The sequence below is a fragment of the Haliotis cracherodii genome, unplaced genomic scaffold, assembly GCF_022045235.1.
Source record: "Haliotis cracherodii isolate W230 unplaced genomic scaffold, xgHalCrac1.p SCAF_1, whole genome shotgun sequence".
NCBI lineage: Eukaryota > Metazoa > Mollusca > Gastropoda > Lepetellida > Haliotidae > Haliotis > Haliotis cracherodii.
Genome location: NW_027266264.1, coordinates 81,520,808 through 81,536,195, shown reverse-complemented (window position 1 = coordinate 81,536,195; position 15,388 = coordinate 81,520,808). Strand labels below are relative to the sequence as shown.

The 15,388-nt window shown below is 44.1% G+C and overlaps 1 protein-coding gene across 1 annotated transcript; it reads left to right on the top strand.

Moving 5' to 3' along the window:
• The first annotated feature begins 267 nt into the window (after nt 1-267).
• LOC139445120 (putative PDZ domain-containing protein PDZK1P1) lies at nt 268-14,923 on the top strand. Its single transcript, XM_071226254.1, has 5 exons — nt 268-956; nt 6,021-6,404; nt 11,502-11,909; nt 13,080-13,457; nt 14,031-14,923. The coding sequence occupies exons 1-4, from the start codon at nt 467-469 to the stop codon at nt 13,451-13,453; spliced, it is 1,656 nt and encodes a 551-aa protein (XP_071082355.1). The 5' UTR covers nt 268-466; the 3' UTR covers nt 13,454-13,457; nt 14,031-14,923.
• Nucleotides 14,924-15,388: the final 465 nt, after the last annotated feature.

Sequence of the window (15,388 nt, the reverse complement as noted above, 5' to 3'; positions counted from 1 at the left end):
CGTTAAAAGTTCTCTGAGAATTGCGTATACACAAATTATTAATGCTCTAGTCTATGACGCCCTGACACGGAGACGTGACAAGAATAACGCTACGTTGTGTGTTTATGCCATGAGTGTATGCAGCCTACTGTCTGTCGGGGTGACTGTTTCTCCATGACTGGTTTTGTTCGCTGTATATTCGCCCTACCCGCGGCATTGTGAACAGCCAGCTCGCACCGCTTGGCTGAATGTTCAAAAATAGACACGCTTTTCGACTCCCTCAGTTATAACTGTAATATCGAGTGGAGTCACGTGACCCAGCTGTGACAGGGCTCTACGAACACCGCTATTTAGGAGGGCGTTTACTTGCCGTACCCTGCAACACCCGTAAGACCAGTGGTAGTAGTAGGAGGTTCACGGGTACCGGGTCGTGTACTGTTGACAGAGAGTTACCTACATTCGCGAAGATCAAACTACCAACGCCAAGATGAGTTCCATGCCGACGTTGAAGCCAAGACATGTTGTGTTAGTGAAACAACCGGGTGTGGTCTGCTTTGGATTCAATATAACTGCTACAAGATCGGAGCCGTACCGCTACACTGGTATCGTGGTGGACAACTCACTGGCCAAGCAGGCCGGTCTGAGAAGCGGGGACAGAGTGCATGAAATCAATGGAGTAAGTGTAGACGGACTACCTCTACCAGATGTCCAGGCCATGGTGGCGCAGGTCAAGGGCCGGGTGGAGCTGCTTGTGGCAGACCCCATGACAGACCAGCTGTACCGTGACAACAACGAAGCGATAAGAGGAGGGCTACCCGAAACAATCTACATCCAGGTTCCCCCAGATGAACACCCAGGCCAACCACAATTAACCAATGGTTCAAGTGAGATAGAGGCTGAAGTTGTGGATGCCGATACGTTCCTCGGGGACGATGGGGACATACCTCCCCCTATTACGGGGTATCAGTCGAACGGAGGTAGGTTGCTATCGATTATTAATGTATGGATGCGGGAGCGTTAAATGAGCAAATCTTTTGGTGTGCATATTCCGCCATTATCATTACCAGGTATGGGTATGTTGTTATGAACTTACAACGAGGTCGGTACACGTACATACAACCTTCTGAAAAATATAGGCCACACACATTCACAACATGTGCAGGGGTTTATACATAAAACATTGCCCCGTGTCCTTGCATTCCTAGTCTGTGATGGTGTGATGCATATTCTAAACAGGCTTTGATTAGGTGCAACTCGTGTTCACTGTTTACCCTCGAGATTAAGCAGCGCCATTACCAAAGCTATAGGTGACATCAAGTTGGGAGCTCACAACAGGTCAACACAGGCAGGCCCTATATTACATAACGGGTCAGTCTACAACAATAGCGGCTGTATTACCGGGTGTCAGTTGATCCGACCAGTAATGGTCACACTTCAGTAGCTACACATCTTGCCCTACTTGTTCTGCCAGCTTACCTGAGCGGGCGTACAGGTAATCAATTGATCACCTGCAGTCGTGAGATTACAACCACGGTGTAGTTAAGCCTGTGTAAACCCATTGTTTCCTTTCACCATACATTCTGCTTATCCTGAAAATCTATTTGCTTTTTTATACTATTTTCAGACAAAAGTCAGTCATTGGTTTTAACTTAAGGCTGATATTTTGATGTAATCGGAGTTTTGATCACAGTTAAGGAACGAACTCGAGATGTTCTTGATCATAAGTTCAAATACGTAGTTGTTGAAATAATGAAAGATAAACCTGGGACGTGTTGGTGAGATATCAGTGGCTTCTTTTCTCAAATAAAATGTGAATTGAGACCTATCTAATCCCTGTAAAATTATGTGGAATGTACCCAGATACCAGGCCAACAAACACCAACTGATTCATGTCAAATGTAGGTTCATGCCAAAACGCTAACTAAAGACTGTCAACAGACGGCTTATGGCAGGTCATACTGACTAACGAGAATGCACTCTCATTATCATTTATTTGACAGGCAGATCAATTACGTTCTATTTACCGCCTATAGAAAAGAAGACTAATTGCGTGTCGGTTTTGATTTTGATCTATTCAGGTCAGAATGGCAATTACAACCATACAGATCTATCTCCGTGGACATAAAAATAAAACTTAGGATGGCGGATGTGTTTCGAGTGGGTTATGTATCATCACTAAAGCTCCATCTAACCAAACATGTCCTGGGTCCCGTTCCATAAAGCGATCTTAGTGCTACGTTGATCGTAAGCCTATGATAAAGTATGGGAGTTACGATCAACTTTAGCACTAAGATGGCTTTGTGGAACGAGTTCCCGGGTTGTTTCATCACTGAAGCCCAACATACATGTCCTGGGTTGTATCATCTCCAAAGCCACATCTAACCACACGTTTCCTGGGTTGTATCATCATTGAAGCCCCATCTCATCACAGATGTCTGGAGTGGAATTGTCTACGTGTCAGACGTTCACATTGTTGTGTTGCGAGTGTATATCTCCTTGTCTGCCCTTTCTCTTTTAACTAACTGAAGCGCTTCCATGTTTACTCACTGCAGTGCCTTCGTGTTCACTCGGGGGCGGTCTGGTAGCCCAGTGGTTAAAGCGTTCGCTCGTCACGCCGAAGACCCGGGTTCGATTCCCGACATGGGTACAATGTGTGGAGCTCATTTCTGGTGTCCCCCGCCGTGATATTGCTTGGATATTGCTAAAGCGGCGTAAAACAAACTCACTCACTCACTCGTGTTCACTCTCTGCAGTGCCTTCGTGTTCACTCACTGTAGTGCCTTCGAGTTTACTCCCTGCAGTGCCTTCGTGTTTACTCCCTGCAGTGCCCTCATGTTCAGTGTTTGTATGTTCACTTTCTGCAGTGATTCAATGTTCACTCCCTGCAGTGCCTCCGTGTTCACTCTCTGCAGTGCCTTTATGTTCACTCCCTGCAGTGCCTTCATGTTCACTCTCTGCAGTGCCCCCGTGTTCACTCCCTGCTGTGCCCCCGTGTTCACTCCCTGCAGTGTCCCCGTGTTCACTCCCTGCAGTGCCTTCCTGTTCACTCCCTGCAGTGCCTTCATGTTCACTCTCTGCAGTGCCTTCATGTTCACTCTCTGCAGTGCCCCCGTGTTCACTCCCTGCAGTGTCCCCGTGTTCACTCCCTGCAGTGCCTTCCTGTTCACTCCCTGCAGTGCCTTCATGTTCACTCTCTGCAGTGCCTTCATGTTCACTCTCTGCAGTGCCCCCGTGTTCACTCTCTGCAGTGCCCCCGTGTTCACTCCCTGCAGTGTCCCCGTGTTCACTCCCTGCAGTGCCTTCCTGTTCACTCCCTGCAGTGCCTTCATGTTCACTCCCTGCAGTGCCTTCATGTTTTGTCTCTGCAGTGCCTTCGCATACACTCCCTGCGGTGTTTCGATGTTTTCTCTCTGTAGTACTTGTGTATCCTCTCGCCGTCCACTCCCTACAGTGCTTGTATGTTCAGTATCTGCAGTGTCTTCGTGTTCACTCTCTTCATTGCTTGTATGTTCTCTTTTTGCAATGCCTTCGTGTTTACTCCCTGCAGTGCATTATGTTTACTCCCTGCAGTGCCTTCGTGTTTACTCCCTGCAGTGCATTATGTTTACTCCCTGCATTGCCTTCGTGTTAACTCCCTGCAGTGCCTTCGTGTTTACTCCCTGCAGTGCCTTCGTGTTAACTCCCTGCAGTGCATTATGTTTACTCCCTGCAGTGCCTTCGTGTTAACTCCCTGCAGTGCATTATGTTTACTCCCTGCAGTGCCTTCGTGTTAACTCCCTGCAGTGCCTTCGTGTTTACTCCCTGCAGTGCCTTCGTGTTTACTCCCTGAAATGCCTTATGTTTACTCCCTGCAGTGCCTTAGTGTTTACTCTCCGCAGTGCCTTTGTGTTTACTCCCTGCAGTGCCTTCGTGTTAACTCCCTGCAGTGCCTTCATGTTCTCTCTTGGCATTACCTTCGTGTTTACTCCCTGCAATGCCTTCGTGTTTACTCTCTGCGTGCCTTCGTGTTTACTCTCTGCTTGCCTTCGTGTTCACTCTCTGCAGTGCTTGTATGTTCATTTTCTGCAATGGCTTCACGTTCACTCCCTGCAGTGCGTTCGTGTTTACACCCTACAGAACCTTCTCTGCAGTGCTTCCCTGTTCAGTCCTTGAAGTGATTGTATGTTTTTTTTTTATTGCAATATAATATATACGCCACGTTAACACTTTTCTTTACTGACGCCTCGCATATTCTTAGCGTGTCGGCATGTTTCATTTCTTTGCGATTGTTGACATACCGGTACTCCAAATTGCTATAATGACAGGTTTCATTACAATATGGATTCCATCAAGCTGCAACTGTTGGCTGGCCGCCCTGTTCTACGTTATAAATGTGTACAGGTTTCAAGAGTGCTAGTGTCGTTCCAGAATATCTTCATATTGGGAAATAACTTGACCCATGTCATGCTTCTAAAACATTATCCTGGTGGAAGATTGTCTCGGGATAATGTCATGATCTCATTTTCATGACCAACGAAATAATCCTTGTGATTGCTCTTCATTAGTATCAAATGAAGAAACTCCAACTTTTCTTACACTGCTGAATAGGCAAATGACATTTCATGACAACAGGGAGTGGCCTTCCCTTTAATGAGAGGCACGTTACATTCAGTACAAAACCCTTTGCCTAATGTGACGCGATGTGACCGGACACTTGTAGCATGTCAAACACTAGGCCATTGTGTGACTTGTCAAGACGAACGAAGGTGATCCCTCATTAACTGACGAACCATACGTATACCTACTGCCTATTTTGAATGTACATAATTTAGAAACGCTGACACCCTTGATATGATTAAATCAGAAAATTCAGGTCGAAAAAAGACTTATAAAACTCCTAATCCCTGGGCTGTGTTGACGTGGGAGTGTATTTGCAGAGTGTGTCTGAAGTAGCTCGTCTTTAGATGAAACGGGGATTGGGTAGATACTTGACAAGACCTCACACACTTAGCACATTTCACTCTACGCCCCACCCACAACTATAACTGCTACACAGACTGTCCAATACTGCCTCATAGCTCCGAGGTAGCTGTCACTGTGCATATGGTTGATAACAAGACAGTCTCTCATTGAAACTACAGCCATGGACTGCACAGCAGCAGACGTTATTGTGGAAGGTGAGCATGGCTACCTCGGGTACATGGTTGATTAGGAGTTCTCACATTACAATGTGAAGACCCGCTTTTGTGGCAACATGTTTAATACTGTGTACAATTTAAAAAAAAGTTAATGACATGTCTATCATTGTGGCAGCCATACTCGACCTGCTTCTCATATGTGAGACGTCCATGGCGTTTGCTGTTTTGTTGATGACGTGGAGCGTGAAGTATTTGAAAACTAGTCTATAAGGCTTAACAACGTTGGCAATACTGTCTATAAATACCTGCAAAAATAGTTTTTCTTGACTTTTCACCGACGACACCACTATCATACACAGTAAACTACGTTTATAACGAACACGCTTATAACTAACTGACGGATATAACGAACTTACTTTATTGTCCCGACAATTTGTGGTAGCAATGCTGTATATATGCTTATAAGTAACTACGGTTATTACGAACTAAAATTAAAATTATGGACCTCGAGCTTGGCGTGTCAGCACCATACCCATGCTCGTTGGTGTCAGAAAAGTGGTTAATGTCTACGACACGCGTCACTTCGGGCTTTACTCCCATATTAAGCCGCACTCTGCGATATAACTGGAAGACTGTTCCAAGCATTAAATCCAACTTACTGAATGGTATACAGCCTGGCTGGACAAAAGAAAATAAGGAGTGACATAAACAGTAACGTTGATTGTCACTGGATTACAGATGGTATCCTGCGAAAGACCGAGTTGAATTTTGCATGGTACGCCATAAATTTGGAAATCATTTATGTGATAGTACCATAAGCTATGTCTGCAGTAGCAATATTTTTTTTGTGTATCGTTTTCCAGTCCACCTGTACATTATGCCGTGTCGGCAGTATCTCCATTGCATTTATTTGTTGTTTTCCAGTCAACCATTCAGAGTCGAGTCCCTTCAAGGCCCGACTGTGCACCATCAAGAAGTGGCCTGACTACCAGGGTTTCGGCTTCGTCCTGCATGGCGACAAGGACGAACCCGGGCAGAACATCGGCAAGGTGGAGAGTGGTTCCCCTGCAGAGGCGGCGGGTTTGCGACAGGGAGATCGCGTGGTGGAGGTGAATGGCGTCAATGTTGAGAGCGAGTTTCAGCAGCAGGTAGTGGGCAGGATCGCCAATGGTCCGACTCCTGGCCAGGCTACCATATTGGTGGTCGACCCCGACGCACTCCGCTTCTTCCGAGGCCATAGCATGTCAGTGCATGGCTCGATGGTGGACATAGAGCGGATCGAGACACCCCCAAGGGCGCTGGTGCCAGGTACGTGGATGTAGTCACTGAATAAAACCCCTTTCTATATTCATCAGAAGTCTCTGCTAAAAGCAGAATTGAACTATTCCGACTATATCATAAACATATATTTATGAATCACTATCAAATAGTGGTGTTGTCAGGTGATCAAACGCATGTGAAAGGTAAGTCTGTTGTTGACCCGAAAAACACACGGGAACAAATGACACAAGCCAAAAGAAGGTCACCGATGCGTCAAATTTTCCATGAAATACTCCATATTCCTACCGAAAGTTATCTTAGGTGGGGGCGGTGTGGTAGCCTAGTGGTTAAAGCGTTCGCTCGTCTCGCTGAAGACTCGGGATCGATTCCCCACATGGGTACAATGTGTGAGGCCCATTTCTGGTGCCCCCCTCCGTGGGAGTTACGATCAACTTTAGCACTAAGATCGCTTTGTGGAACGAGTTCCCGGGTTGTATCACTGAAGCCCAACATACATGTCCTGGGTTGTATCATCTCCAAAGCCACATCTAACCACACGTTTCCTGGGTTGTATCATCATTGAAGCCCCATCTCATCACAGATGTCTGAAGTGGAATTGTCTACGTGTCAGACGTTCACATTGTTGTGTTGCGAGTGTATATCTCCTTGTCTGCCCTTTCTCTTTTAACTATCTGAAGCGCTTCCATGTTTGCTCACTGCATTGCCTTCGTGTTCACTCGGGGGCGGTCTGGTAGCCCAGTGGTTAAAGCGTTCGCTCGTCTCGCTGAAGACCCGGGTTCGATTCCCGACATGGGTACAATGTGTGAAGCCCATTTCTGGTGTCCCCCGCCGTGATATTGCTGGAATATTGTTAAAAGCGGCGTAATAACATACTCACTCACTCACGTAATAGCTTTGCCGAGGGACTGAATGCAGCAAACTTGACATGAAACGCTCTGTTGGTGGCTTGCATAGGCGGACTGTTCACAGTATATATACACAGAAAATAAACTACAACAAGAAACGTCTCTCAATTAGAAACATGTGCTAACTATGGTTGCGGGGTTTTGTATATTTATTGCAGGTCTTTGCTGGTTATAATATATGAACAATGTAACTAGACGATAACTAGAGGCAACAGAAATTCTTGACCTGAGTCGTAGTTTGTCCTTTACTATTAACACCCGTGCTTCTACCTAACATAGAGTGCGTCCTGGTCGCTTACTCAAATTATTTGATTGGCTGGTTATTTTAAGACATGTATTGTAAATCATATACATGAAAGAATGTGGAACATATATTACATTGATGGACAGCGGATGAAGCCAAAATACATTCACTGCCCGAGGCACAAATCTTCCAAGTTGTATATTTAGGTTGCTCTTGACAGCGTCACTAGACCCATGACTAACCGATGACAAACTACCACATTGACACATGGAGGATTTGTACAAATTATTACACATTCCTGAAGAGTCTCGGGTAAACTTCCACGATACTAAGATACACATATGCCGAAGTTTAACACCGCTGAAGATCATACACTAGCACGCTTGAAGATTCCTCAGTAACATACCTGAAGGTTCCACACTTACACACCTGAAGATTACATATTAACGCACCTGAAGACCCACACTTACACACCTGAAGATTACATATTAACGCACCTGAAGACCCACACTTACACACCTGAAGATTACATATTAACGCACCTGAAGACCCACACTTACACACCTGAAGATTACATATTAACGCACCTGAAGATCCCGCACTTACACACCTGAAGATTACATATTAACGCACCTGAAGATCCCACACTTACACATTTGAAGATCCCACACTTGCACACCTGAAGATTACATATTAACGCACCTGAAGACCCACACTTACACACCTGAAGATTACATATTAACGCACCTGAAGATCCCGCACTTACACACCTGAAGATTACATATTAACGCACCTGAAGATCCCACACTTACACATTTGAAGATCCCACACTTGCACACCTGAAGATCCCACACTTACACATTTGAAGATCCCACACTTGCACACCTGAAGATTACATATTAACGCACCTGAAGACCCACACTTACACACCTGAAGATTACATATTAACGCACCTGAAGATCCCACACTTACAGCCCTGATGATTACATATTAACGCACCTGAAGCTCCCACACTTACACATTTGAAGATCCCACACTTACACACCTGAAGATTACATATTAACGCACCTGAAGATCCCACACTTACACATTTGAAGATCCCACACTTACACACCTGAAGATTACATATTAACGTACCTGAAGATCCCACACTTACACATTTGAAGATCCCACACTTACACACCTGAAGATTACATATTAACGCACCTGAAGATCCCTCACTTGCACACCTGAATATCCCACACTTTACACACCTGATGACCCACACTTTACACACCTGAAGACTCCGCACTTTACACACCTGAATATTACATATCAATGCGCCTGAAGATCCCACACTAGCACACCTGAATATCCCACACTTTACATACCTGAAGATCTCACACTTTACATACCTGAAGATCTCACACTTTACATACCTGAAGATCCCACACTTTACACACCTGAAGATCTCACACTTTACATACCTGAAGATCTCCATCTGGAGCTCCCATACTTGTCCCACACCAGCATACACATAAGGGAAGAGTTTGATATTCTATACAGATTTGGTATTATTTCAGCTACAGCTACAACACCAGATATAATTTCACGTAAAACCATGAGCCTGAATACACACGCCGAAATACACCCCACATTAACAGACGCCGAAATACACCCCACACTAACACACCCCAAATACCCCCACACTAACACACGACAAAATACCCCTACACTAACACACGCCCAAAATACCCTAAATAACATACGCCGAAATACCGTCCACGAACACACGCCCAAATACCCACACACTATCACACGCCCCCACCCCCCACCCCCCGCAAATAACCCCACACCAACATACGCCAAAATATTCTACTTCAGTCAAAATACCCCACATCAATACACATCAAAATATGGCCACACTAACACACGCCAAACAGCCCACCCCAACCCACTTCTGAATATCCCACTCGACACACAGCTGAATACCTTAAACTATGATCCCATTTTCCTCTAAAGCCCGAGAACACACGAAATACAAGGGTACACACAACCTGAAGACTGAAGATCAAACATTGGCGAATAACAACGGCCGGTGGCGCGTACAATGGAACTCAAACACTATAGTCATCATAGTGCATTACATAGCAACCTGCACTCGCAGGCACACCCACCTACATTTACACTTTGGCTGACTGCACCTCAAACCTGCATTACAAGTCGACGATTTTAACACCGAGATCCCTTTCTCTATGTTCGTATGTATATGCGAATCCCCGTATACATCAACCCATGAAGGAAGATACCGCTGTGAATAAATTGTGACCTACATATATAGAAATTCTGTTCAGCCCAGGAGACCGTGGGGACAGGGGTATTGTAAGTGACTAGAAGCCGTCGCAGGTAAAACCTGTTTGTGTGAAGCTTATATTGCAGCGGTGACTGTATAGCCTTGGGCCGCATTGTCATGTAGACTTGCTTTGTTGCCTGTAAATATGCGATATCTGGCCTTGCCTCTACACATAAAACTAGGTAAACGAAATGAAATCTAATTCATGAAACTCTAGACATTCCTTGCCTTATGTACCCATGTATATTTGACATAGCGAGTATATCTCTCTCCCTCTACACTTGCTTGACTGGTTATGGGTAGCACATCTCTGAATCAAACTCAGGTTTTCTTTTCTGCGCAATATATTTCTGCATTAGCCCAGACTTTCTTATCTGCGTTATATATTTCTGAATGAGACTAAGTCTTTCTTTTCTGGGTGAACTATTTCTGCACTAGACCTAGGCTGCTTTGACAGTTAAGATATCCCTGCAGAACAACTGTGCCTGATTATGCATTGTTAATTGGACATTATAATTAAGTTCATGATTAAACCAGAATTACATGTCGTAAGGATTTATTGTTATGTCCTGCATAACTGCCCAGGGTGAATATCTCTATCCACGCTCCTAGCATGAGAGCGTCCTCCCGTCATATTTCGTTATTAGATAGCCATGATCGCAAACAACCTACCGCAGTCGTTATTTCGTTACTCTCTCATCTTACTGATCTTGATCAACGTTCATTAAGGAAATCCGGGTATTACCACCGCCACTTGGTAGTTCGTGTATAACCGAGAACGTGTTTAATGAGACTTCTTAATTGAATACATAAAACGAAATATTTACTACAAAATTGATCCATGGTAACCTCTCGACAAGTTCTGTCGTGATTGTTGAATTGGAAGCAGATGGTACATTTTTATCAGTTTCTGAAGAACCATCAGGTACTTAGAAGTAAATAGACATGCTTATCATGTATTTTGCATCGTAAACTGAAAAGAAAAAAATAGGGAGTAGTTTTTACCCACAGAAATTCGTTATAAGTGGGTCAGTGAAACTCTAAAGGCTGTAATGAAGAAATGTTCAGCTTGCTACCATGTCTCTTTTCATTTGGTATACTCTGAGGTTAATCTCTGCCAGTTACCATCGACAGATAGGACTTAACGCCATACGATGCTATTTCACACCATTCTGGCACCGCCGATGCACAACAATCACATACATTCTTGAAGAATGTCCATTGCATATTGTTCCCATCCAGGATGCACCAAAGTATGCCGTGTTCAGTGAGTGGGGAATGTGTGTACCAAACCGGGAAAGTTACGTTTTTTGTTTGTTTGTTATTTAACGCTGCACTCAGCAATATTCCAGCTATATGACGGAGGTCTGTAAATAATTGACATCATAAACATCGATCCACGCAATTGGGATACGGTGACATCCATCAACCAAGTCAGCGAGCCTGACCACCTGATCCCGTTAGTCGCCTCTTACGACAAGCATAGTCTCCCTTTACGGCAAGCATGGGTTGCTGAAGACCTATTCTACCACGGATCTTCACGGTGTCACCTGGGGAGCAACGACGATGCATAAACTGTTACCATCAGTATATAGGGTGATCGTGAATGGTACTTTCAATACTTGTTATTTCGTATATTTCAGCGACAACTGGAAATGCGAAAGTGAGATTATGTCATGTGAAGAAGTGGCCGGATTTTACTGGGTACGGCTTCATACTGCATGGAGAGAGGGGCGTCCCGGGCACTTTCATCACTAACATTGATGCCGGGTCGCCAGCAGAAGTAGCCGGATTGCGGGACGGCGACAAAATCATCGAGATCAACGGTGTCAACGTAGAGGGCGAGGAGCAGCCAGGCGCCATCAGGTACATCCAGATTGGAGTGGACGGCAACGTCAATGAGACAAGGCTCTTGGTGGTGGATCCTGAATCGGAGCGCTACTTCAGGAGACAAAACATCCAGATCTCTGGCTCCATGGCGGATGTTGTTTATTTAACCAACCCGGACAGGGAAATTCCTGTTCCAGCCCCTGTTCCAGCCCCTATGATACGTAAGTAGACGATCACAATGACGCGTTACTTCAGTAGATGATTATTTCTGTGACGCGTTACTTCAGTAGATGATTGTTTCTGTGACGTGTTACTTCAGTAGATGATTGTTTCTGTGACGCGTTACTTCAGTAGATGATTGTTTCTGTGACGCGTTACTTCAGTCGATGATTGTTTTTGTGACGCGCTACTTCAGTAGATGATTGTTTCTGTGACGCGTTACTTCAGTAGATGATTGCTTCTCTGACGCGTTATTTCAGTCGATGATTGTGTCTGTGACGCGTTACTTCAGTAGATGATTGTTTCTGTGACGCGTTTCTTCAGTCGATAATTGTTTCTGTGACGCGTTACTTCAGTAGATGATTGCTTCTCTGATGCGTTACTTTAGTAGATGATTGTTTCTGTGACGGGTTTCTTCAATAGATGATTGTTTCTGTGACGCGTTACTTCAGTAGATGATTATTTCTATGACGCGTTACTTCAGTAGATGATTGTGTCTGTGACCCGTTACTGACAAAAAAGGGTCCGGGGAAACTCGCAGAAATTTGAATGAAGCACTTGTAATATGTTATGTTATGTTTGAAGCCTTGGTTTATGGAATAATCAAACGTTTTTTGTATAAAAATTTAGTCCATCCGAAGCAATTTGTTGTTGCGAAGAACCGAGTCTGCATTTCTCTTGACACATCTGATCGAGCTATTCGCTTAGCTATTCACATATTTGTGGTGTTACTGTCCTAATTTACAATGGTGGTAAGTGCGGCCTGCATCACTTCGGGCTTTCCCCCATATCAAAGCGGCGTTAAACCCAACTCACTCACTACAATGGTGTACATCGTGGCATTTATATCAATATGGATTCAATGAAAACGAAATATTGGAAACAGTGACTCCTTATATCATAGTCTGAAATACGTGAATGGGATTTTATGATTGCTTCAGTACATTTGATCATTTGTACGTTTAAAGCTTTTCATTTTGGTAGGCTTGAAGTAGAGATTACATGGTTGTGACATTTAGATTGAAGTATAACATAATACGCCAAAGAATAAAGCGTATGTGTGTCCAGCTCAACTGGTAGCCCCCGCCATTCGCACTGCTTTCCTAAAAAAGAGAGTTAAAAAGCAACATATTTGCCAAGCTGCTTAACCATCTTGTCTTGCTGTTCCACAGAATCCCAGTCCGCAAACAACAGTAGTGGATACAGGGCCCGCCTGTGTCACCTCAAGAAATGGCAAACGTTCGACGGATACGGCTTCTACCTCCAGTCAGAGGAGGGAGTCAGGGGCATCTTCATCGGGAAGGTCGACCCCGACTCCCCTGCCGAGGCTGCAGGACTGCGTCGAAACGACCGGATTATCGAGGTGAACGGCGCCAATGTGGAGAATGACACTCAGAACGAGCTTGTGGAAAAGGTTGTTGCAGTTCCCCAGGAAACAAGGTTGTTAGTCGTCGACAGGGAAACGTACGACCACTTTCTAGAATGCGGTGTCCTGGTAAACGGCAACATGACCGATGTGGATATCATTGAAGCGCCTGACACATAAATTGGTACGTGGTCATTCCGGTAACGTGAACGACTGAATACATATACTACTCAACATGTGCTAAGCACCACACCTTTGACAAAAGAGGACTATTAAGACAGTAATCTGTCGATGAAAAATAAAACTGCCACTAATGACATTGAATGGTATACTTTCATGGGTAAACTGTTGATGTAACGAACAACTCATCATCAAGATACCATAACAGCTTGTAGCTGTATCTTGGCTTCTAATTTCTTTCTTCCTTAACAAATTTAGATTGGTATATATTCATATAGACAAGTCGTCTGATCACAGTCGAGAAGGCCGCATTTCGAATACCAGCCAGAGACTCAGGAGTGTTATGGGCGCTACATACAAATGGGTTTTCCTAACTATTTAAGCGCCAATGTTTTTCAGAGGGGATTGTGTCAATTGTTTCAGTCAAAGGTTGCCTGTGTCATGAAAATAGGTCCTAAATAAGGCATATTTCATATGTCGCATGAATAAACATTAACTTCAAGGTCCTATTGTCTGCTAACTGAACTTTTGACACCAGAAAATACTCTATAATAATAAAACGATTTGATTATTTCAGTTGGCGAGGGAACTTCATGAAAGAACAGGTGCGTGCCAAACTCCTGTACGCGCAGTACCGTTGCAGCTGAAATCAAAGACGTTCATTTCCCCGAAAGTGATCCTGTGTTAAAGTAGCCAGTGCGTGTATATAGACAACTCCATCGCCTACATGTGTATTGGTTATGACATAGACGTTATGCCGCCTATATGTGTATTGGTTATAACGAATACGTTATACCGCCTACATGGTATGTTACCACATTTATGTTAACCAAGCATTTTTCAATTATTTCTGCTTTTGTAGTTAGCTTCACGAAATCGCGACGAGAAACAGTGTATCTAAGGGATGGCGTCATGAACTCTCAAAGATAGACTTACCAATAGACAGAGAACATTTTACATGTAATGCAGACCAAACCAGTTAGTTTTCTTTAATAATTATTCTTGTACATATACGTCTGTGGTCTGCATAATGTAAAAGGAAGCGAAAGTAGATTCGGAATTGGCATCTTTCGTTTTACAAAGCCTAGGTCTGTCTTGTAATCTATGTCTAGCTGGATCCCAGACAAAGGGGTGTGTGCTGCTGACTCATCTGTATGAATATGTGGATCAAGTAAATACGCGGTAGATACACGGAAGACACACTGCGATGTTTACAGAGAATTACGTGTGACAGGTATACATATTTAATTAAGGAGGCATATGTAAATGCCTCCTTACATACACCCTGCTGCACTGAACAATGCAATACATTTTGCCCCTAACCTGTATGTTCCCCTCCATCTAACAGATGTTTGACCTACTTGATATTACGTCATTGTAAAATATGTATGCTCCTCACAAAAATCATGTCTTTATACACTAATATGTTAATTTGAACAGATATTATATTTTTCCTAAATAAATCGTATATAATTTAACAGGAAAGTTGTTCTTTTTATTTAATTCGGGTTGACACAGACGGTTTATCCGACAGTATGTTAAACACATGTCCTCCGCAAGTGACAAAAATCAGGACCTATATTGCTGATTTATGACCCATATGTCATGATGAGACATGTTTGTGTGTGTGTGTGTGTGTGTGTGCGCAGATGTGTGCAGATGTGTGTGTGTTTGTGTAGGTGTGTGTGTAGATGTGTGTGTGTAAGTGTATGTGTGTAGGTGTGTGTGAGTAGGTGTGTGAGTGAGTGAGTGAGTGTGTGTGTGTGTGTGTGTGTGTGTGTGTGTGTGTGTGTGTGTGTGTGTGTGTGTGTGTGTGTGTGTGTGTGTGTGTGTGTGTGTGTGTGTGTGTCAAACACTGAAGAAACCAGGAATGCCCCGGTTATAATAAGTCTTCAGCAACCACTGCATATAATTGTCGTAAGGGGCGACAAACGA

Excerpts from the sequence above, each read along its gene's own strand:
- LOC139445120 (XM_071226254.1), top strand. The coding sequence starts at position 467 with ATGAGTTCCATGCCGACGTTGAAGCCAAGACATGTTGTGTTAGTGAAA. Across the intron at positions 6,405-11,501 it reads CCCAAGGGCGCTGGTGCCAG|CGACAACTGGAAATGCGAAA; the intron begins GTACGTGGATGT and ends CGTATATTTCAG. Across the intron at positions 11,910-13,079 it reads TGTTCCAGCCCCTATGATAC|AATCCCAGTCCGCAAACAAC; the intron begins GTAAGTAGACGA and ends GCTGTTCCACAG.